This window comes from Rhinolophus sinicus, chromosome 16, assembly GCF_057876585.1.
Source record: "Rhinolophus sinicus isolate RSI-liver-muscle chromosome 16, RSI-T2T, whole genome shotgun sequence".
NCBI lineage: Eukaryota > Metazoa > Chordata > Mammalia > Chiroptera > Rhinolophidae > Rhinolophus > Rhinolophus sinicus.
Window position 1 is genome coordinate 97,333,322 of NC_142516.1, and position 23,866 is coordinate 97,357,187.

At 34.9% G+C, this 23,866-nt stretch overlaps 1 protein-coding gene across 2 annotated transcripts in view; it reads right to left on the reverse strand.

Annotated features, from left to right (window-relative positions):
* Positions 1–23,866, reverse strand: part of STARD13 (StAR related lipid transfer domain containing 13) — a 494,577-nt gene that overhangs the window by 264,146 nt on the left and 206,565 nt on the right. The window contains exon 4 of one of the 2 annotated variants that reach the window (XM_074330029.2): positions 10,561–10,629. The exons of the other annotated variant lie outside the window; for it this stretch is intronic. Within the exon in view, the coding sequence (XP_074186130.1) occupies positions 10,561–10,629 (69 nt within the window). The remainder of the gene's footprint in view (positions 1–10,560; positions 10,630–23,866) is intronic. 2 annotated transcript variants of the gene reach the window in all.

A 23,866-nucleotide genomic window follows, 5' to 3' on the forward strand; every position in this document is an offset into this window, starting at 1 on the left:
ACATAATTAGTAAAATAATAATAAATATTAAAATTTGATGAAGACTCTTAAAACTTAACAGGAAATTGATTCTAAAAAGTTAAACCGTTTCAGTTGAATCAGAATTATGTCAGGGATTTCTGCTATCAGAAATTCCGATAATACATGAAAATAAAATAATTCGTATAAATATGGAGGGGAAAAAAACAGCTATTATTTCCCAAAAATACTGTGAGTATTGTAGGTTATACTTGCCTGTAACAGAGAAAGATTATAGTTTCAGTAAAGCAAACTGACTGATGATTTTTGATTTAATTGACCCAGACTTGGCCCTACTCAGAGGAAATAGTTAATAAAGAATAGATACTCAGAGAAAAAAATTGCAAAGTTGACATATCAGGCTGTTTATTACTATAATAATAGGACTGACAGAAGAAATTATAAACATTTATTTCTAGAAAAAAGTTAAAAATGTATATGACAAAAGACACCATAGCAAGGTCAATAGACAATTTGAAACCTTTAGAAAAATGATTTATAATGCAGATGGCAGAAAAAGGATCTATAATTTCAAAGAGTTCTTACAAATTGAAGGGGAAATAAATAACCCAATGGAAGGAAGGATATGAAAGGAAGTAACAGAACTAATTACAAATAGTCAATAATTATATGAAACTATGGAATGAGGACAATGTAAAATAAAGTAAGATATTACTTTGTTCTACTAGAAAAATATAATAAAGTCAGTAATAACTATCGCTGGCAGAGATATGGGTAAAAGCGTTTGTAACTATATTGCTGGTAGAAATGTGAACAGATAAAATAATCTGACAATAACTATTATAATTTAAAATACATGTGAACTTTGATCCCACAATCCCACTCCCTGAAATCTATACCTAAGAAATAAATGCACTAATATGTTAGAATATAGGTATCAATATAAAAATAGCAGTATTTTCTTAGTGGCAATATTCACCAATAAGGGAATAGTTGAATAAATTGTGGCACATTCAGAACAAAAGTTATTGTGCAGAATGTAAAAAATTAATACAATTGCTTCCTGGAAGATGGAGTAAGACATACATTTCCTAATTCCTCCTACTAAATACAACTGAAAACTCTGTACATTATACATAAAACAAACATAAGAAGCCTCTGAAAGGTAGAAGAAAGAAGGCAGATCAGGTAGGAACCTCAGGACCCAATGGGGATTGTTTGTTTGTTTGATGTTTGTTTTTTGCCTAATATATCTCTGGAGAGGGTGGTAACCTGGAAACACCAATGGATACAAAACTACAACAATAACAAAAAGGCCAAGAAAAGCCTGCTCTCTCCAGCAAAAGAAACATAAAAGGGGAAGGCTAGTAAGAGGAAATTTTAGAAAGTAATCACTCTACTACTGCCAAACACCACAGGGGAGGAAAACAAAACAAAACAAAATAAAACAAAAACACCTGTAGTCCCACTTCCACACAAATCAGCAAAGACTAAGTGGAGAGCCTAGACTTCTACCTTCACCGGGTTTGAACAAGGCACCCAACATTCTCTGCCACAGGTGGAGGTGGTGTTGGAGGAGGCAGAGTAGGAGACTTAAGACTTTCCTCATCTTCTGGCAGTAATGAGGTAACTCTTCTCCTCCTCTCTGGGTGCTATTAGAAGAGGCCTAAGGACAACCAACTGAATGGGAAAAGATTTTTGCAAACAGTGCCTCCGATAAGGGGCTAATATCCAAAATATACAAGGAACTCATGAAACTCAACAACAAAAAAACAAACAACCCAATTGAAAAAGGACCTGAAGAGACATTTCTCCAAAGAGGACATACAGATGGCAAATAGACATGAAAAAATGCTCATCACTAATCACCAGAGAAATGCAAATAAAAACCCCAATGAGATATCACCTCACCCCAGTCAGAATGGCTATCATCAACAAGACAAATAGTAACAAGTGTTGGAGAGGCTGTGGAGAAAAAGGAACCCTCATACACTGTTGGTGGGAATGCAGACTGGTGCAGCTGTTATGGAAGGCAGTGTGGAGGTTCCTCAAAAAATTACGAATAGAATTGCCATATGACCCACAATCTCTCTCCTGGGTATCTACCCAAAAAATCTGAAAACATTTATACGTAACGACACATGTGCTCCAATGTTCATTGCAGCTTTATTTACAGTGGCCAAGACATGGAAACAACCAAAATGTCCTTCGATAGATGAATGGATAAAGAAGTTGTATATACACAATGGAATACTATTCGGCGGTAAGAAAAGATGAAATAGGACAATTTGTGACAACATGGATGGATCTTGATATTATAATGCTAAGCAAAATAAGACAGAAAAAGCAGAGAACCATATGATTTCACTGATATGTGGTATATGAACCAAAAACAACAAAAGAACAAGACAAACAAATGAGAAACAAAACCTCATAGACACAGACAATAGTTTAGTGGTTACCAGAGGGTATGGGGGGAGGGAGGTGGTAGATGAGGGTAAAGGGGATCAAATATATGGTGATAGAAGGAGAACTGACTCTGGGTGGTGAACACAAAATGTGATTTATAAATGATGTGTTACAGAATTGTACATCTGAAATCTATGTAACTTTACTAACAATTGTCACCCTAATAAATTAAAAAAAAAAAAAAAAAAAAAAAGAAGAGGCCTAAGGGGCGAGTAGGGACTTCACTACCCCCAGTAGGAAGGAGGCCACTTACCACCCACTACAGTGTCGATGGAGGGCACGTGAGAGCAGTAACAAAACACTCTCACCCCTCCCAGCCAGGAGGTGTCAGTAGAGCCGTAGTGGGAGACCAGAACTTCTACCTCTACCCAGCAGTAACGAGGAGCCACCGCCCTCCAGGTATCAGTGAAAGCCACGTGAGGAACCTGGATTTCTACTACACGGTAAGGAGGTTCTCCACCCCCTTCCTTATCAGAACAGTGTCTGAGGAAGCCAGCTAAAATAGAAAGTTAAAATAAGATGCAGCAGTACGAAATGGAATAACCAAAGTGTCCATATTTCAATTGAAACATACCAAGATTCACGAAGATATCAAAATGAGTGAAAAAAGACAAACAGATGCCAACACTAAGATGACAGTGATATTCGAATTATCTTACAGAGATTTTTAAGTAGCCATCATAAAAACATTTCAAAAGGTAATTACAAATAAGAAGCTTGAAACCAATGAAATATAGACTCAACAAAGAGAAAGAAACGTTCCAAAAAGGAACCAAATAAAAATTTAAGAACTGAAAACACAATAACTGAAACAGGTAATTAAATGGATAGATTTTATCTATATTAGAATGAAAGGGACAGAGGATAGAATCAGTGAACCATGAGATAGACATATAACAATTATCCATTCTGAACAACAAGAGCTATTAAAAAGAAAGAAAAAAAGGAGCTTCAGGGACCTGTAGGATTATAACAAAAAATCTAACATTTGTGTCATCAGAGTCTCAGAAGAAGAGGAGAAATGTGGAGTTAAAAAGTAATAAAAAATTAATAAAAATGGCTAAAAAGTCCCCAAATTTTGGGAAGACATAAATCTAGATTCAAGAAGCTGTGCAAACTCCAAACAGGTTTTTGTTTTGTTTTGTTTTGTTTTGTTTTTGTTTGTTTTTATCCACACACACCAACAGTGAGAACAAAAAGACAAAAAAAAAGTCTGAAAATTAAAGACCAGAAACAATCTGAAAGTAATGAGAGATAAATGAGAAAGGAAGAACTCCTTACCTATAGGGAAAAAGCAATTAGAATGACAGCACATTTCTCATCAGAAACTATGGAGTCCAGAAAAAAATGGCACCACATTTTTCAAGTGGAAAAGAGAACTGTACACCAGAATCCCATATACAGCAAAAGTATTCCTCAGAAATGAAGAAGAAATCAATATATTCTCAGACGAAGGAAAAGTGAGAATATGTGTTGCCAGCAGATCTACCTTAAGGAATGACTAAAGGAAATTCTCTAAACAGAAAGAAAACAATAAAAGAGGAAAGGAAGAAAGAACATGGTAAGCAAAAATATGGATAACTACAATAGACTTTCCTTCTCCTCTTGAGTCTTGTCGATTATGTTGACGGTTGAAGCAAAAATTATACCACTATCTAATATGGTTCTAAATGTACGTTGAGAAAATATTTAAGACAATTATATTCATAAATGGGGAAGTCTAAAGGGGTGTATTGGGAGAAAAGTGCTCTATGCTTTATCTGAACTGTAAAAGTAACACAAGCAAACTGTAATAGTTTATGCATATATGATGTAATAGCTAGGGCAGCCATTAAAAAAGCTATACAAAAAGATACTCTTAAAAACATTACAGGTAAATAAAAATGGAATTCTCAAAAAAGTTCAAATAACACACAAAAAGTCAGGAAAAAGAAAACAAATAAAAAACAGAGAGAATAAACAGAAAACAAAAAATAAAATGGCAGAATTAAGCTCTAACATGTCAATAATTATACTAAGTGTAAATAGTTTAAGCATATCAATTAAAAGACAGAAATTGGCAGAATGAAGTGGCAGAAACTCACTTCAAATATAATGACTTAAAAGAATGAAAAAGATGTATCATGCAAACATTAATAAAAAATGCAATAGTACCTATATTAATATCAAGTAAGGTGAGATACAGTACAAAGTAAACTACCAGAGATAGACATAGGCATTATGTAAATATAAAAGGGTAAATTCACCAAGAAGACATAATGATACTAAATAAGTTTGTGCAGAGTTTCAAAACATGTAGGGCAAACTCTGAGAGGATTGGAAGGAGACATAAACAAATCCACAATTATAGATGGAGACTTAAATACCTCCTTCTCAACAATTGATAGAATGATAGAACAACTGGATAGAAAATCAGCAAGGATTATAGAATAACTCAATAATATCATCAACTGAGAAGATGTAATTAACTATCATAGAACATGCTATCCAACAACAGAAAACACATTCTTTTAAAGTGCTCATGGGACATACACCAAGATAGGTCATATCCTATCATATCCTACATCATAAAGCAAGCCTCAAAAAAATTTTTAAAAACTGAAATAATCCAGAGGGTGTTCCCTGACCACAATGAAATCAAACTAGAAATCAATAGCAGTCAGTTAACAGAAAAAAAAAATCTCCAAACATTTGGAAACTAAACACACTTCTAAATATCTATGAGTCAAAAAGGAAGTCTCAAGGAAAATAAAAAAATATTAAACGGAATGAAAATACAACATATTAAAATTTGTGGGACACAGCTAAAGTTAAGAAAAATTGTATAGATTAAATGTATATTAGAAAGGAGGAAAAATCTTTAATTATCTAAGATCCCATGTCAAGAATCTAGAAAAAAAAAAAAATGGAGCAAAATAAACCCAAAACAAATAGAAGGAAAGAACTAAAACTAAGAGCAGCAATCTATGAAATTGGAAACAGAAAAATAATAAAGAAAATCAATAAAACAAAGAGTTGGTTCTTTTACAAACTTCATCAAAACTTTTTCTCTGTGATACTTATCAGGAAGTGATGAAATGACAAGCTACAGACTGGGAGAAAATATTTTTCAAACCACAGATCTGACAAAGGACTAGTATCTAAAGTATATAAAGAGGTCTCTGCCTGATCACTGCACTGTACACCTGACTCTGAAGCTGAACAATAATGAATGTCAACTACAATTTTATCACAGTGTGAGGGATATAAATGATAAATGTCTAACTATTACATTGTTTTGTGCACCTGAAACTAATAAAAAAGAAAGTTACATATATATATATATATATATATATATATATATATATATATATATATATATATAAAAGTTCTCAAAACTCAACAGTAAAGAACAGAAATGGCAAACACAAACAAACAAAAATCATGAAAGGCCTTTTATTGAAGAGTATAGACAGATGATAAATAAGTACAGGAAAAGATTGCAATCATTAGCCATTAGGGAAATACATCATAAAACCACAATAAGATAGCACAACACACTTATTGAAATGGCTTTAAAAAATGATACCACCAAATGTTAGTGAGGACACAGAGAAACTGTGTCATTCATTGCTGTGGGAATGCAAAATGGTATAGCCACTCTTGAAAATATTTTGGCAGTTTCTTTAAAAATCTAAACATGGAACTACTGTACAACCCAGCAATTGTCCTCCTGGGCATTTAGCCAGAGAAACAAAAGCTTATGTTCACACAAACACCTATACATGAGTATTTATAGCAGCTTTATTCATAATAGATCTGAATGAAACAACCCAGATGAATTTCAGCGGGTGAATGATTAAGCTAACTGTAGTAAACGCGTACTATGAAACACTACTCAACGACAAAGGGAAACAAACAACCGGGCTGAATCTCCAGACAATTATGCTGAGTGTAAACAGTTAATCCCAAAAGATTCCATAGTGTATGATTCCATTTATATAACATTCTTGAAACAGTAAAATTATAGAAAAGCGGGGGGGAAAAATTTGTGGTTGCCAGAAGTTAAAGCGGGGTGGTGGTGGGAGGGAAATGTGTATAGCTATAAAAAGAGCATGAGTGATCCTTGTGGTGATGAAAATATTTTCTATCTTGATTCTATCAATGTCAATATCCTGGTCATAATATTGTACCATAGTTTTGCAAAATGTTACCATTGGGAAAAAATGGATAAAGGGTATATGGGATCTCTCTATATTGTTTATTACAACTGCATATTAATCTATAATTATCTCAAAGTAAAATGTTTAAAACATTTCTAGAAAGGAATGGAGAGATAGATGGATGGATGGATGGATGGATGGATGGATGGATGGATGGATGGATGGATGGACAGACAGGAGGGCAGGGGAGGAAGGAAACAAAACAAAGATCTCTTTCTCTCTTTCCCAGTTGACTTGATTGGAGTTTCAATGACACATTTTTGAATGAAGGGATAAAAAGATACCAATAGATGTATAGTATGATCTTATTTTTATTAAACAGAAAATGAAAAAAACTATTAAGTATAAAAATTTGGAAAGAAAGACATTAGCTATTAGCATGGTTTATCTTATGTAGGTGAGGCAGAAAGAGTACTATGGGGGAAGGTAAGGAGAAAGGGATTATTAAAATGTTATAAAGAAAGAGGAGAGAAAAAGTTCACTGAAATCATACAAACAGAGTGTGCCAAAAAAAGTTATACACATTTTAAGAAAGGAAAAAACTGTATTAAAATTGTAATACTCAATATATACCGATAATAAAAGATGAATACAAGTCACGTGTATACATTTTTTTGGCACTCCTGGTATACAAGGTCAGACAATTAAGTTCGCAAACTCATCATGTAGAAACAGTGCTACATACCTCATTGCTGAATATCATTATGGTCACCTTCAAAGTGCTCCCCCTGGGAAGCTATGCACCAACACCAGTGCCTAGTCCACCCTTCAAAGCAATTTGGGAACTCTTTTTCTGGAATGGCATCAGAGCAGTTATTGTATTACTCTTGATGTCCTGAATGTCATCATAATGTCTTCCTTTCAATATTTCCTTTATCTTCAGGTAAAGAAAGAAGTCATTGGGGGCCAGATCAGGTGAGTAGGGAGGGTGTTCCGATACAGTTATTTGTCTACTGGCTAAAAACTCCCTCACAGACAGTGTTGTGTGAGCTGGTACATTGTTGTGATGCAAGAGCCATGAATTGTTGGTGAACAGTTCAGGTCATTTTCATCTAATTTTTTCATGTAGCCTTTGCAGCACTTCCAAATAGTAAAATTGGTTAACTGTTTGTCCAGTTGGTACAGATTCATAATGAATAATACCCCTCTGATATCAAAAAAGATAAGCAACATCATTGCAAAAGTTCACAAACTTAATTGTCAGACCTTCATAGGTGTGGGTAATATGCATACAGAAACTAGAGGAATATAGCTAGAATTAGATCTCTGTGGTCCATGAGTATGCCTATAATATATTATTAAGAAGAGTTTTATAGTAATATATTATTATGTTTCCATTTCATCTAGACCAAACAACAAACAAAAACCAAACAAAGCAGCCAACCTCTAGGTATGAATGTTGGGGTAGACTATCTGCGAAGATAATTACCAATAATCCCACTCCACCTCTTTTGGGGTAATTTGTTACACTGCAATAGATACCTAAGACATGTCTATAGGTATATAAATGTTTGTAACAGAAAAAATGCTGTGAACAAAAACTTACTTATTAAAAGTGGTTGTTTAGCAGTGTCAAGAGGAATGAGAGGGGGATAATTAACTTTTAATTTAAACCTCTTTATACTATTTTACTGGTTATTACAAGTGTATATGATTCTCTAATTTGAAAAACATCAATTTAGAAAACATTTACAAGAAGAAATAAAATGTTCTATTTAGTTTTGTTGTTGTTGCTGTCATTGTTAGAATTGGCCTTGGGAAAGTATCTTCCTCTCATTTTATTGTTATTTTCTATTATTTTCTGCAGTATTCCATAGACCTCAGTTTCAGACAGTTGCATATAATGTTGATTTCAAAAACAACTTTATAAATAAATTTTCTTCAAAAAATAAGGGCCCAAAACATGGGAAAGTGGCTGTGAATTGGCAACTAAAACATTCTGATCTTCTTTAAATATGCTGTCAAAACTAAGCAAGAGATAGGCATTAACAAAATTGATTTTAAAATATTCTCAGTAATGCAGTCCATAAGATACATAGAAAGAACATTAGCTCACTAAACATTTTATGGTCCTATAACATTTTCACTAGCTTTCTCTGTCCTTAACAGTGATACAGCAATGATAAGTCCGCAGGAAATTTAGGAGAAGCATGACAAAATGATAATGCTTTCTCTGTGAGTTGCAGTTTTCATTTTTATTAACTATCATACTTATTGAATACTTGATTTCTTTAGGATCTTGCTGGATTTCTTATAGGGTCTACAATTCCTGGCCAAGGCCATTTTCATTGATTCAATTCAACAGATTTACATCTATAGTGTCTACTATGTGCTGGGCCCGGTGCCAGGCACTTGGAGAAAGAAAATGAGAGTTTAAAACAAAAGCAGAGAAATGGTCAATAACTAGATAATGATATAGTGTTGAAAATAAAACATTTGAAAGGAAAGTAAAACATTTGAAAGGACTAAATAATGGGTTGGAGGCAAAGCCAAAAAAACTAGACAAAGTCGGTTCCATCTGAGCTGGCTTTAAGGAGAAGAAGAGTTTGGCATGCAGATAGGATGAAAAGTGTATTCCAGACAGACTGGAAGGGTGCAGGAAAGCACAGGACTGTGGAAGAACATGGTGTGATTAAGAAAGAAAATGTAGTTCATGAGGATGAAGGAATCTGACGCAGGGCGTGTGACTGAAGGGGGGGGAGCAGTACTGAAATTAAACCCATGGGCTCTTTTTCAACAACAGTGTCAATTCAGTGGGGGAAAGAATTGTATTTTTCAACAAGTGATGCTGGAACAATTGGATATCCACATGCAGAAAACAAAAAAAATGATGCCAGACTCCTTCATTAGGACATACATAAAAATTAATTGCATGTGATCACAGACCTAAATGTTAGTTCTAACACTACAAGATTTTTAGAAGAAAGTATAGGAGTAAATGTTTATAACTTTGGGTTGGGTTAAGCAAAGCCTTCTTAGACACAACACCAAAACCAAAAGCAGCATAGAACTAAAATAAATAAAGTGGAATTCATCAAAAAATTTAAAAATTTGTATTTCAAAGGACATCATCAAGAAAGTGAAAAGACAACCCATGGAATGGAAGAAAATATTTTCAAATTATATATAACAGTTGTACACAAGAATATATAAAAAACTCCTATAACTCAACACTGTAAAAAGACAAATAACACGATTTATAAATGGGTTTTTTTATCCTTAAAAAGAGATTTAACAAACATTTATTCAATGAAGATATACAAATGGCCAATAGACAAATTAAAAGATGTTCAACATCATAAATCGTTAGGGAAATGCGAATCAAAACCACAATCAGATATTATTCCATACCCCCATAGGATGGATATAGTAAAAAATGCCGATAAGTATTGGTGAAGAGGTGGAGAAATCAGAACCATCACACATTGTTGGTGGAAATGTAAACTGGTGCATTCACTTTGGAAAATAGTTTGGCAGTTCCGCAAAAAATTTAATACAGAGTTACCACGTGACCCAGCAATTCCAAGTATGTGTCCAAGAGACATAAAAACATATGTTCACACAAAACGTGTAATGAATATTTATAATAACATTAGTCATAATAGTCAACACATGGGAAGAATCCAAATATCCACAAACTGATGAATAGAGAAACCAAATGTAATATACTCATACAATGGAATATTATTCAGAAATAAATAGAAATGAAGTACTGATGATACATGCCACAACATGGATGAACCTCGAAAGCATTATGGTGAGAGAGTAACCAGGCACAAAGACCACATGTCGTATGATCCCATTTACATGAAATGTCCAGAATAGGCAAATCCATAGAGACAAAAAGATACTAGTAGTGGCCAGACACCAGAGGGTAGGATTGAAGGGAAAATGGGTAGTGACTACTTACTGGGTGTGGGGTTTCTTTTTTGAGTGATAAGAATGATTTCAAACTGATTGTGGTGATGGCTGCACCATTCTGTGAATATACAAAAAAAACACTGAATTTTACACTTTAAATGGTTGCATTGTATAGCATATAAATTATATCTAAAGGAAACAGTTTTAAAAAATCTATGTCATATTAAAAAACAAAAACACAGACTCTAGAGCCAACCTACCTAGGTTGGAATCTGTCTGTGCTCTACCCTTAGCAGTCATGAAGCCCTGAGCCAGTTAATTTCTCTGTATGCAATTTCTTCATCTGTAAATAAATGAGTACCTCCAGTTGAGATCTCAAGGGAAATTTTCACAGAGGTGGAATTTGAGCTGGTTTCAAAGACAGTTATTTATATATATATATATATATATATATATATATATATATATATATATATGTATGTATGTATGTATGTATGTATGTATGTATGTATGTATATGTATATATGTGTGTGTGTATATATATATATATATATGTATATATATACATACACACACACACACATATACGTAGATCATGAGATGAAGACCTTAAAAGGCAGGAGAAAGGAACTAACACTTCTGGAACACCTACTGTGTGCCAGAGTATGTGTTAAGCATTCTATGTACATTACTGCAGTTTATTTTGCCTGCTTTGTACTTATAAAAAATTGACTATGAAAATGAAATGATTAAGAGACCAAGTAGGGGTTCAATTGCAGGCCCAGAGTCTCCCTCGTCTGGCCTTGGTGACACCCGTGAGAAGGAAAGTGTACATGGCCAGAGGAGGGAGTGAGGTGAAGTTTGCCCGGCAGCGCGGGAAGGGGTTGGGGTAAGGGCAGTCAGGCTGCTTAGGAGCTATGATGGCCGGACAAGTTTTCTGGATTTCACCCAATAGATAATAGGGAGCAAGGAATTGCTTATTAAACAAGGCCATAAGCAATAGGGATGTATTTTTATATGTAAAAATTTAAATTCATGTTGTATGTTATTCTGTAGCTCAATTGAACCTTTTGGAAACTTTGCAATGTTACCCAAAATAGATGGTCTGACAAGCTTGCCTCTAGTGAATTTTGAGAAGAGAAATCAGTTTGCTTTCACAATTCAAGGATGACTTTTAAAGACGAAGTATAATCCTTTTGGTGTCTGAGAGTTTGCTAATTTGAACTTCCGGTTGTTATCAAATGACAGATTGGTTTTGCTGTGAGTTTTGGAGCTAAAAATAGAAACTAGAAGGCTTTAAAACTCAAAAGATGAACCAAAATTTAGGTCTCCCTTTATACAACAGGTGAGGGAAAAGAAAAACCATCAAATATGCAATTATCAAATCGAATAGCAGATATGCACTGCCTACTCATTTATTCAATGGTGTGTTTTTGTTTTTGTTTTTGATGAGTAGTGTAGGCAGCATGAAGCCTTGCCTATGCCTCCTACTTGGAAAGAAGAGCTTCTTTCAAAGCCATCAACCAGCAGAGTGCCCAGGAAGTATTTGAAGTATCTAGGGACTGTCAGAACTGGCACGCCCAGGTTGGCACCACTCAACTGAAGAAACAGAGAGCTAATGGAGTACACTCAGGCCCATTCCAGGTGGTACCCAGGCTCAAGTCACGCTGCTAGATTAGTGCCGGAGTGTGGAACGTCTTGAATGCAAGGGTATTCTTTCTCTCTAAGCCAGTGGTTCCCAGTGGAGATCTTACACCTCCTAGAAGGATGCATTTGGGGTAAAAGTGAGCAGAGTACATTTTTGGTCATTGCAATCATTGGGAGTTTCTGGTAGAATTTAGTGACTATCTTGAAAGCCATGGGACAAACCTGCACAGTGAAGAATTGCCCTCCATTTTCCATGATTTTCAAATCTCCTACCACATAAGTTATTATCTGATTTTCTCTGAAACTAGGCCTGAATTCCATTTTACGTACACAGAAAGTAGTTTTCACATGATCTGAATACACTTAATTTTCCAGCAGTGAACCTACCATGAAAATTGTGGGAAGCTTAATATTCAGTCTTATTTAGCCTTATTCTTATTTAGCAATTGTTTTAAAATGTTAAATATCATCATTTACGTTTAAAGCATTTATTTTTTAATTACCTAACTTTTTTTTATTAGTTTCAGGTGTACAAAACAATGTAATAGTTAAGACATTTATACCCCTCACAAAGTGATAACCCCCTCCCCCAAGCTATTACCCCTCTGACATTGTATATGGCTGTTTCAATTCCATTGACTCAATTCCCTATGCTGTACTCCATATCCTGTGACTATATACGTTAAATTATAGTTGACATTCAGTATTATTCAGCTTCAGCTTCAGATGTACAGCACAGTGGTCAGCTTCAGATGTACAGCACAGTATGAAGTGGTCTCCCTAATAAGACAAGTGCCCATCAGATACCCTACAAAATCTTTACAACATTATTGATTATATTCCCCAAACTGTCTTTCATATCCCCACAGCAATCTTGCTGTTACCAATTGTGCTTTCTAATCCCCTCACCTTCTCCCTCATCCCCACCCTCCTCCCATAGTTACCTAACTTTTTAAATACTGTTTCCATGCACCAATTACACAATTTTTCTCTAGTTCTTATAGTAGAGCTTCTTTTTCTAATCCAGCCTCAATTTTCTGTTGCCTATGGAAAAATATTGTCTCTAATATCTTTTTAAATATGAGATTGACTGTATACATTGACATGTGTTGGAATGTCAAGAAAGGAGATAGGTTTTCTTTCCTAGCCTGTCTCATGTTATAGCACAGAGAATTTATTATTATGACAACATACATGAATAAAGCCTGGCTCATTTGCAAGAAATAAAATTTTCTCATTTTCTCAACATTAACAGTTGAAAATTTGTCTTGACATTCAATCTTTAATTAAGATTATTTTCTTCTGCTTTTTATTACACACTTAGAAGTCCACCTGTTATTACTCACTCCAATCCTGGTTTTATTCTAATCCCATCCTTACCTCCATCCTTTTATTTTCCTGTAAACTTCTACCAAATGACGTCTCATATCCTTATTTCTTTTGAACCCAAACTCTTCATTATAAGCATTATTATTATCTTCTAATGCAGCCAAGCTTAACATTATATATTAAATGTATAATCATTTAATTATAAATTACTTTCCTTTTTATTTCATTTATTATACTTAAGGTATTATATTGGTTTTTGAAATGGTGCATATCTTCTGTTTATAAATTTCCTTTCAAAATAGTAAATGGAGTGTACTTATTTGTTATGAAACTTTTTGTGAAATATTGGTTATACTAAATGGTTGCAGTAACAAAACACTTTTCACATTTTATATCTGAAAAAACAGAATATGACTTATCCAAGATAACACATAAAGAATGAGCTTTAATATCTTAAAAGTTATAACATATTAGTTTCTTTATTCTCAGTTTATGGCCTTGTATTCATCATTAAAATGCTTTATAATTCATCATTTGGGTACAAGTTGTAGTTGGAGGTGCTTATAAAAAATTTGCATAGAGCTTCTTCTTCTTCTTCTTCTTCTTCTTATTATTATTAATGTATTATTAATTACATGCACGCATCATACTCAGAACTTTCCATCTATTATCTCATAAAATCCCTATAATAATTATGCCAAATAGGTATGTAGTTACGTATATTCATAGATGAGTAAAATGAAACTTCAGTAACTTTAGTTACTGCAGTAACTTGCCTTTGATGACAAGGCTAGTAAGTGACAGGGGCCTAGACTCTAACTTGAGTCTCTCTGTCTCCAACACCCATGTATTCTGTCTCCATAAAGAACAATGTTCTTTAGTTTTGTGTTAACAAATGTCAAACACAAAAAATAATATTTTGGATTGCAGCTGAAGGTCGGAGTGCTTTCAATAAATCCCTAATTCAAAAATTAAGGAAATCAACAATCCCTACCAGTATTTCAAATCAAAATGATGGAGGAAAAGACACTGTAACTCACACTGGTGGCTTACTGATTTTCACTTGCTATTCCATGATGACATGCCACCACTTGAAATTGATTCATCCAATATTGCTCTCCACAGGATCATGTCAAACAGGAAATCACAGAGTGACCTCTAAAATGATATTGTAATTTGTGCTATGCAAAATGGTAGCCACCAGCCATATTTGTTTAGTGAGCATTAGAAATGTGATTAGTCTGATTTGAAATGGGCTGCAAGTGTGAAGTATTCCTCATACTTAGCATAAAAAAGTGAAATATCTCATTAATAATTTCTATGTTTATTTTATGTTTTAATGATATTTTGGAGATATGGGCTAAATAAATGTTATTAAAATTAATTTCATCAGCGTTTTACTTTCTTTTATGAGATTTTAAATGATACATTTGGCTCACATTTGTGGCTTGCATTAAATTTCTATTAGACAACATCATTGTGGGCCATATATCTTTTCAAGTAACCAACTTTAAAATCAAGTCTCAGAAAAAAGTTTTTTGAAGAACAGAAGCAAAACAGCACAATACTTAGTGTGCTGGTAGGCGGGTCCAAGATTGCAGCTTTCTGACCTGAAGCCCTAAAACTCCTAGAGGGAAATAAAGGTACTAAATACTTTGACATCAGTTTTAGTAATATCTTTTTGGCTATGTCCTCTCAAGCAAGGGAAACAAATGTAAAAATAAACAAATAGGACTACATCAAAGTAAAAAGCTCCTGCACGGTGAAGGAAACCATCAACACAATGAAAAGGCTACCTACTGAATGGGAGAACATATTCACTAATGATATAGACAATAAGTAGTTAGTATCCAAAATATATAAGGACTTTATAAAACTCGATAACAAAAAAAATAAACAATCCAATTGAAAATGAGCAGAGGATACAAACATTTTTCCAGAGAAGACATACGAGTACAGATGACCAACAGGCATGTGAAAAGATGCTCAACATCTCTAATCATCAGGGAAATGCAAATCAAACCCACAATGAGACACCACCTCATACCTGTCTGCAAGGCTGTTATCAAAAAGAACAAATAACAAGTGTCAGCAGGGATGTGGAGAAAAGGGAACCCTCCTGGGCTGTTGATGGTACTGTAAATTGGTGCAGTAACTATGGAAAACAATATGGAGATTCCTCAAAAATATTGAAAATAGTATTGCCATATGACTCAGCAATTTCACTTCTGGGTACTTGTCTGAAAAAATCCAAAACACTAATTCGAAAAGATCTATTCACCCCTATGTTCACTGCAGTGTTATTTACAATAGCCAAAATGTGGGAGCAACCTAGGTGTCTGTTGATAGATGAATGGATAAAAAAGATGTGAGATATATAAAAAATGTGTACACACGACTTGTATTCATCTTTTGTTATTGGTATATATTGAGTATTACACTTTTAATATAGATTTTTCCTTTCTTAAAATGTGTACACATTTTTCTGGCACCCTCTGTGTGTGTGTGTATACATATACATATATATGTGTGTATACATATGCATATATGTATACACAAACACACACACTATATATGTAAATATATATGTATACATACACAATGGAATATGACTCAGCAATAAAAAATAACAAGATCTTTCCATTTGTGACAACATGGATGTATCTAAAGGGTATTATGCTAAGTTAGACAGAGAAAGACAAATACCACATGATTTCACTTATATGTGGAATCTGAAAAAACAAAACAAAGGAACAAACAAAACAAAAACAGACTCACAGAAAAAGAGACCAAAATGATGGTTGCCAGAGGTGTGGGGGATGGAGGTATGGGTGAAAAAAGTGAAGGGGAATAAAGTAAATAATAGTGTGATAATTTTGCATGTTGACGGGTGGTTACTAGACGCAGTGTGGTGATCCATTGTAAGGTATATAAGCATCGAATTTATATATCTTACAATGTGATCACTATAAATATAAATGTCACTATGCTGTACACTTGAAACTAATATAACATTGTACACCAACTATACTTTAATTTTTAAAAAATACTCAGTGTGCTAGAAAAATTATTTGATAAAATTTCAATATTAGTTATGTCTACCGGTTAGATGCATAAACTTTGACAAATCATTTAATACCTAAGAACCTCTGCTTCTGTAAATTCAAGATAATAACTATATTGCTTCCCTCATAGGGTTGTTACAAATATAAAATGAATAATTATTTCATTTGTTCATTTGTGGCACCAAAATTGAGCAAGGGTCTACTATGTGGTAGGCACCAAGGGTACAAGGAATAATAAGTTTTGGTACCCGCTCTCAAGGAACTTATTGTAGAAGTTATAGAATATTCCTCGAGCCATGATATAGAGTACCGTTGTGTCATGTGCCTGTTGAACTCTGCTTGGAGGATTAAGAGAACGGTCCACAGAGGGATTAGTCTCTACTCTGCCTCTTGACTATGAGAAATTATTTACCAGGCTTAGAAGTCAGGGAATATCTTGTCTTCATGGGTCCAAGTTATGAAAAAGCAGAGAGTGCTCAGTGAACAACAGAGGGGATTAAGGTGCTGGCAAATAATGGAGTAGTGCGATCTTTCCAGTGTTGGAAGAAGGTTCTAAAGCTGAGACAGCAGCGAGGGGAGGAACCACGATCACTTACGAGCTTTTGGCGATGGTACCCATATTCTACTGTAATTTTGGAATCCTTGTCCCTTTCTCAAAGGAAGATGCTAATAAAAGATATAAATGTAAATTAGTGGGACTCAATCAAATAGTATCCAATGGTTAATTTCTGTAAAAAAATTTAGGGGGAAAATAATATGTTTTTTAAAGCATACAGTCAATTCTTTGAGTTAGGACAATGACTGATAAAAGGGTCCAAATTTCAACAGGATAATTGCAGGCTTGCTTAGGGAAAGGGGTATCTTCATAAAATAATTTGAGCCTGCAAGAAGTCATTTAGACCTCTCAGTATTTCCGGAAACTGAATTAGTTTCTAGAGACAAATATACATCAAAAGTTATTCATTTGTAGTAATGCTGCAGCTAATCTGATTTAAATTTTCCATGAGACTATATTATATTAAAATTTCAATGATAATAGTGGTGCGTGAATGATACTTTCAAGGTTACATATTTGAGTATAATATCCTTATAAAAGGAAATTTCAAAAGCAAAAATTATGGCTGCCTTTTAACTCTGTTGTTTGCTTTAATGCACTTTTTACAGAGCTCACTGTTCAAGAATAAAAATAAACACTGACTAATCTCAAATTGATTTACAAGATATGCATATATTGTAGAACCTCAAATGAAATAGTACTTTATTTGATTAAATTTACATTATTTAAGACATCAGTATGTGGGGGGTGAAGGAAGGGATGGGTGAGAAAGGTGAAGGGATTAAGAAGTACAAATTGGTAGTCACAAAATAGGCACGGGTATGTGAAATACAGGATGGGGAATATAATCAATAATGGTGGAAAGATTATGTATGGTGTCAGATGAGTACTGGATTATCGGGGAGATTACTTCATAGATTATATAAATGCCTAACCACTGCACTGTACACCTGAAACTAATATAAAATAATATTGAATGTCAACTATAATTAATATATATACAGAGGGTGCCAAAAATGTATACACATTTTAAGAAAGGAAAACTATATTAAAATTGTAATACTCATTATATACCAATAACGAAAGATGAATACAAGTCACGTTTGACTTCTGCAATTACAAGAGGTGCTCAAAGTGGTTATCATCAGAGTTCAAACACTTCTGATTACAGCGAACTACTGCTTGAGCAAGGCTGACCAAAGTGTCCACTTGTATACATTTTTTGGCACCCCCTGTATATATATAAGTGGCCACAGGATGTAAAGTACAGCATAGGGAATGCAGTCTATTGTACTGTAATAACTATGTACAGTGTCAGATGGGTAGAATACTTGTTGGGGTATTCACTTTGTGAGGGGTGTAAATGTCTAATCATTATGTTTTGTACTAATGCTGTTTTGTACTGAAACTAACAAAAAAACAAAGAAATCAATATGCCATACACAAAAGTAGAAAGATCTTTTAATATAACAGATAAGAAGATGAAATCATTGTTAACTGAACAGAAGATTTCTATTTTTTCCTTTCAGATCATGAAAAAATACAATTTAAGGCTAAAAGCGTAATTTTCAGCTAAGATCTCTTATTTGCAATAAATGTTATTGACCAACAAAATAAATTGATAATTTTGGTGTTTCTGGCTGAAGAAATTATTGATTATGTCAAAGAAGGATTAACAAATTGGCTCCCGAATATTGTAATCGCTTTCTGATTTTCTGCTTTTGATCATGATCTCATCTTTGTAAGGTCTCCCATCCTCTAGAACAGGGGTGTCCAAACTTTTTTCAACGTTTTTTACCAAAGGCCATATGCGGTAAAATACACAAACAGCCAGGCCACTCACTCGAGGTGAAATATGTATTGCCTCACCTGGTTTATTTAATTAAACTAAATATATTTTTGGGATTTGCTGCGGGCCAATTAACAATGGATTGCGGGCCGCAGTTGGCCCATGGGCTGCAGTTTTGACACCCCTGCAGAAGAACCTGAACCTGTCTCATTTCCCAGAAGACTACAAAAGGGAGAAACCAGGTACGGATTTGTCTACAATCAATTACATCGTGCTCAGGTCTAGCTTCTTGCAAAGGCATTCTAGAAGCAACAGCAGAATCAATAAGATCAAACCTCTTGCTTTGTTTAGTTTTGGTCTCCAGAACTCATTCTTTTATAAAATATTACTATTCATAAGGAGAATTTTTAAAAAAGGTTTATTAATAATATTTGCAAAAATAATGTTTCCTTGATTTTGAGGATCCTGCTTGTGTCCCTCATATATTTACGTTCCAAATAACAGGAGAAATATAAATATAATAGAAAATATCTATGTATTTTGTATATAAATATAATAGAAAACATCTCTGTATTCTGTTTGTTTATTCTCGTCACCACCAACCGTAATTTCCTTGAGGGAAGCCACTGTCATTTTCTTCTGTGAGTTCCCTGGACACAGGAATCATCATGCCTACTCAACCAGTTTTTGAAGACATAAAACACGGTAGTTGATATTTATGGACGGACAAGCAGTAGCAACTAACAATTCTCCCACTATTCTCCCTGGAAAGTATTAGTTTAGGGAAAAGTACATGGTCTTGAAAATCAAAGCGATCCAGGTTTAAATTCAAACTCAGACACTCATTGAGCAATTTAACCTCCTTGAACCTTACTTTTTTATATGTATAAAATGCAGAAAACACCTCCTATGTTATAGGGTTGTTCTGAGGAGGGACTAGATGAATTTTCCTAAAGAATGCAGCCTAATGCTTGCCTGGCACTCAGTAAGTACTAATCTTCTCTATTCCTCTAAATATCACAGACGTACCCTCTTCACACTGGATACTCAGCAATTTGCCAGGAAGGTCATAAAGCCACTGGATGAACTCAGAGGTCATCCTGCTGCGTATATGTTTCTGAATGACACATAATTATATTAATATACAACAATTATGCAGGGATTCATTTGTCTACAAATGTTTTTGAGCACCTTCCCTGTAGCAGCACTCTCCTGGGAGCAAGGAATAAAATAATGATCAAGACATGGACCTTCTAGACTAGTGGGAAGGAAGGAAGGACGGGAGGAAAGGAAAGAAAGAGGGGAGAGAGGGAGGGAAAGAAATGAAAAATTCCGACAAATGCTGTGAAGGAAATAGAAATTGCAGAGATAGAAACAAGTAGGGGGAGGAGTGGATAGAAAAGACTGTTTAAAGCAGGTGGTACTTAGGCTGGATGATGAGGGGACAGCCATGCTAAGAGTAAGGGGGTGAGCATCTGAAGCAGAAGGAACGCAAAAGTCATCTGAATTCTTTAGGCAAAACAAATTGCATATTTGCTGGTTTGGCCATTTCCGTGACTCCCCGCTATTCGGGGCTCTTTGGTAGATGTTTGGGAAGCACTGCTCTTGAGAAGACCTTGAACACAAGCTGTAAAAAGTAGGAATGGCAGATAAAAACCACTCTCCTTTCCCTGTCGGTATTTAAGTTGGCGGCTGGCAAGGGCTATAACTAAGTATTCACAATGAACTGATACAACTCAAATATGGAGGGAAAGAATGTATTTTAAGTAGATTTACATTAACTCTGAAGCTTTGGGTGGCACTTGCTTTTCAAAATAGACATTCACACTAATTAAAATGAAATATTAGGTTAATGCAAAAGTAATTGCGATTTTTGCAATCATTTTTAGCCTTTAAACCACAATTACCTTTGCTCCTACCTAACAAAACCTAGGTTTCTCTTTGCACACTCTAATGCTTTCCTTTTTACCATATGGACATAGTGCCATATGAGTGTAATAGCAATTATCTGTGTAGCCACAGGAAGTCACAGTTTTAAACTCTTAGTACATCAGTATAAATTTTACTAAATATTCGCACATTTACTAAAAAGTTCTGGTTTCCCTGAAGAAATCTTAAGAAAGGATTTAAGTTTGGTGAGTTTCTTGAAGGAGGAATAATTTTATCTTATTTATCTTTGTGTTGCTAATAACTTGCACGGTGCTAAGGACACAAGACGTGTTTGCCAAACACTGGATGAATTAAAATTAAGTTTTAATTTCCAATTGGGATTGGTGAGGGGGTACCAAGAGTCTCTCGGGCTCAGGCACTTGTCACTACACTTCAATTCCAGGGAAAGTGACAGATATGTATATTCCGTAGTATACACTTTTTTTCACAATCATTGGATTTGTCCATACTCTTGACTTCCCATATACTCTATATCTCTAACTCTTGTGAATTGTTTGTGACAGGTCCTTCATATTCTTGCTAATGGGCCTAACAAAACGCCATAACACAATGAAGCTGAGAAGGTAGAAAGTAATTACACTGCTTGCAGGAAGGATGAATAGCTATGGCCACAAAACCTCTTTTGAAACTGTTCTTAGAAGACTTGTCCCTGTTGCCCTAGTAAAATTACTGAGTAATAAATAAATAAATAAACAAGCAAACAAATAAATTCTTCAGCTGTGATTTTATTTTACTTAGACTTTAAAATTGTTTCCTAAATGGAAGTGAAATTTGGACAATCCTGAAGGAAATGTACATTGTATGTTAAGAATATTACATTAGGGCATGATTCAAACATTCTTGAAAGTGAGTGATGCTGAAATTTAGATTTAGTCTCTTATTTACAAGTGTAAAGAAATGAAAAATAAATAGGATGAGAAACTGAACTTAAACACACATTAAGTCAACCATAGCTACACGGGTTAATTTTTTAAATATTTGTATATTTATGAACATTTATATTCACTTTTCAAAAACAAAGTTTCATTCCATTAAAGAAGCCACATTATAGTATTTGCCATTCATTTCTATTTTGACTTTATCTAACAAAGAAAACAGCATGATAGGTGTAAACTCAGGAAGTGCCTTCCACTGTTACCACAATAGATGTTTCTTCTATTACTAGGCTGAGATCTTTCGGTCCCTGTGGACAGTGTAAGCTGCTTAGAAAAACATGTGTTTATTTAGTGACACTCTCTCTTAATCTATTAATAAAGAAATAACAATGACTTACACTGGACTTCATACTTATGGCTCACCAGTGACTGAGACCAGAGGAAACTGTGAATCGGGCAGTTTTATCTCGCCAGAAAGAATCATCAGGAATCACCTTGCAAGGGCATGAGGTTGGGTCAGAGGCATGTCCTTCCCCCATGTCATGTTACACCTTCCATCTGCACACTCGTATATTGAGTGGCCTCTTCAGTCTGACTGCCAGATTACGTCTTGGGCAAAACATACAGAGAGAGAAGCTCTTGAACACTCCAATCAAGAAGCAAAGATGGGGAGCCAAATTAGAAATGAGGGGAGCTGACTTCACATTTTACAAACGGTGGGAAGGAATGACCAGTGAACATTTAAATTGAAAATATGAGTAATTTAGTTGGAAAGACGAGATTTAAAAATAAGAGGACAACTATAATAGAAAAAAACCTAAACTTACAGAGTACTTCACAGTTGCATGGAAATTCGAATTAGGCTTCAAACATTCTCCTCTGATTTACATGTGCAGAAAAATTGTTCTCAGACGTCCTTCACCAATATTTCCTACTCCCAGAGTGCTTTTCACAAATATTCACATAAAAATTTACTTGACTCTTTTCTAGTTTCTGCGGGCCTTCTTGCCTATTCAATTTTGTCTGTCACAGTGAAACGCTAGCTGGCAGAGTGGACAGGCAGCTGAAAATGCAGTCTGTGCTCAACTGAAAGTCTGCTGTGTGATACCTTAATGCGCATAAACTCTATGTCCAATGTGGTACTTCACACCACATCAGAGCCTCCAGAGCTGAGCGTCCTCATTGGAGGTTTGTCAGAAAAGTACTCATCATTTCTGGCCAAGGGGTAATTACGGTTGTTTCTTATTTACTCTCTTGAGTGTAGCTTTTACATGATGGAAAATACACTGTAACTATAACAAGTTGAATGTGCTTATATAAAATAATAATAATAATAATAATAATAATAATAATAATACTCTAGTCAGCAAATCTCCAGGGGAACATTTTGTCTAAAACCTTCACATGCTGCTCATTTATGGAAATCCCTCACTTGGTCATTTCTGGACTGAAACACAACATTCTTTGCTGATCTACACATGAGTATAACAACTTCTTGAATTCAGGTCAGAATTTCAACAAGAAAAATGAAGAACAGAGAGTTCCACTTATGGGTTAATTTACTACTGGGACACATTCATATGATTTTAAAATAGGGCTTTGCTTATTTCTCACTTAGGTGTTGGGTGGTTGAGGGTTATGTATTTGTTACAGCAGAACCAGCTCAAACTGGTCCTATCGTGTTTCTACTATGACCCAGAACCAATGTTTAAATATTGCATATACCACTTACGAGTAACACTTGTGAACCCTTAACTGCTCCCTCCCACGGAACCAAAAGACCGGGACATGACAAGAACCTGAAGGCCGGAACCCTTTCAGAAGTGACAGGTCCTTTGTCCAGGAAGATCCGGTGCTAAAACTCCATAAATCTGGTCCCTAACCCTGGATGGGGGAGACAGGTTTGAGCCTCACCTGCTGTCTCTTTGTCAGTGGACCTTACAACAAATGCTTTTTCTTTTCTCAGAAGACAGTGCCTTAGTATTGGATTCTATGCACGTGGGGCAGTGAGGCCTTGCTCGATAACAATTGGCAACTATACTGCCCGAGGCGCCATAGCGGGATATGACTCCTGACAATGACCCTGAGTGCAAACCTAGACCAAATTTGTCTAGAGGCTCGGCTACTGGGTTTCTGTTTCCTCG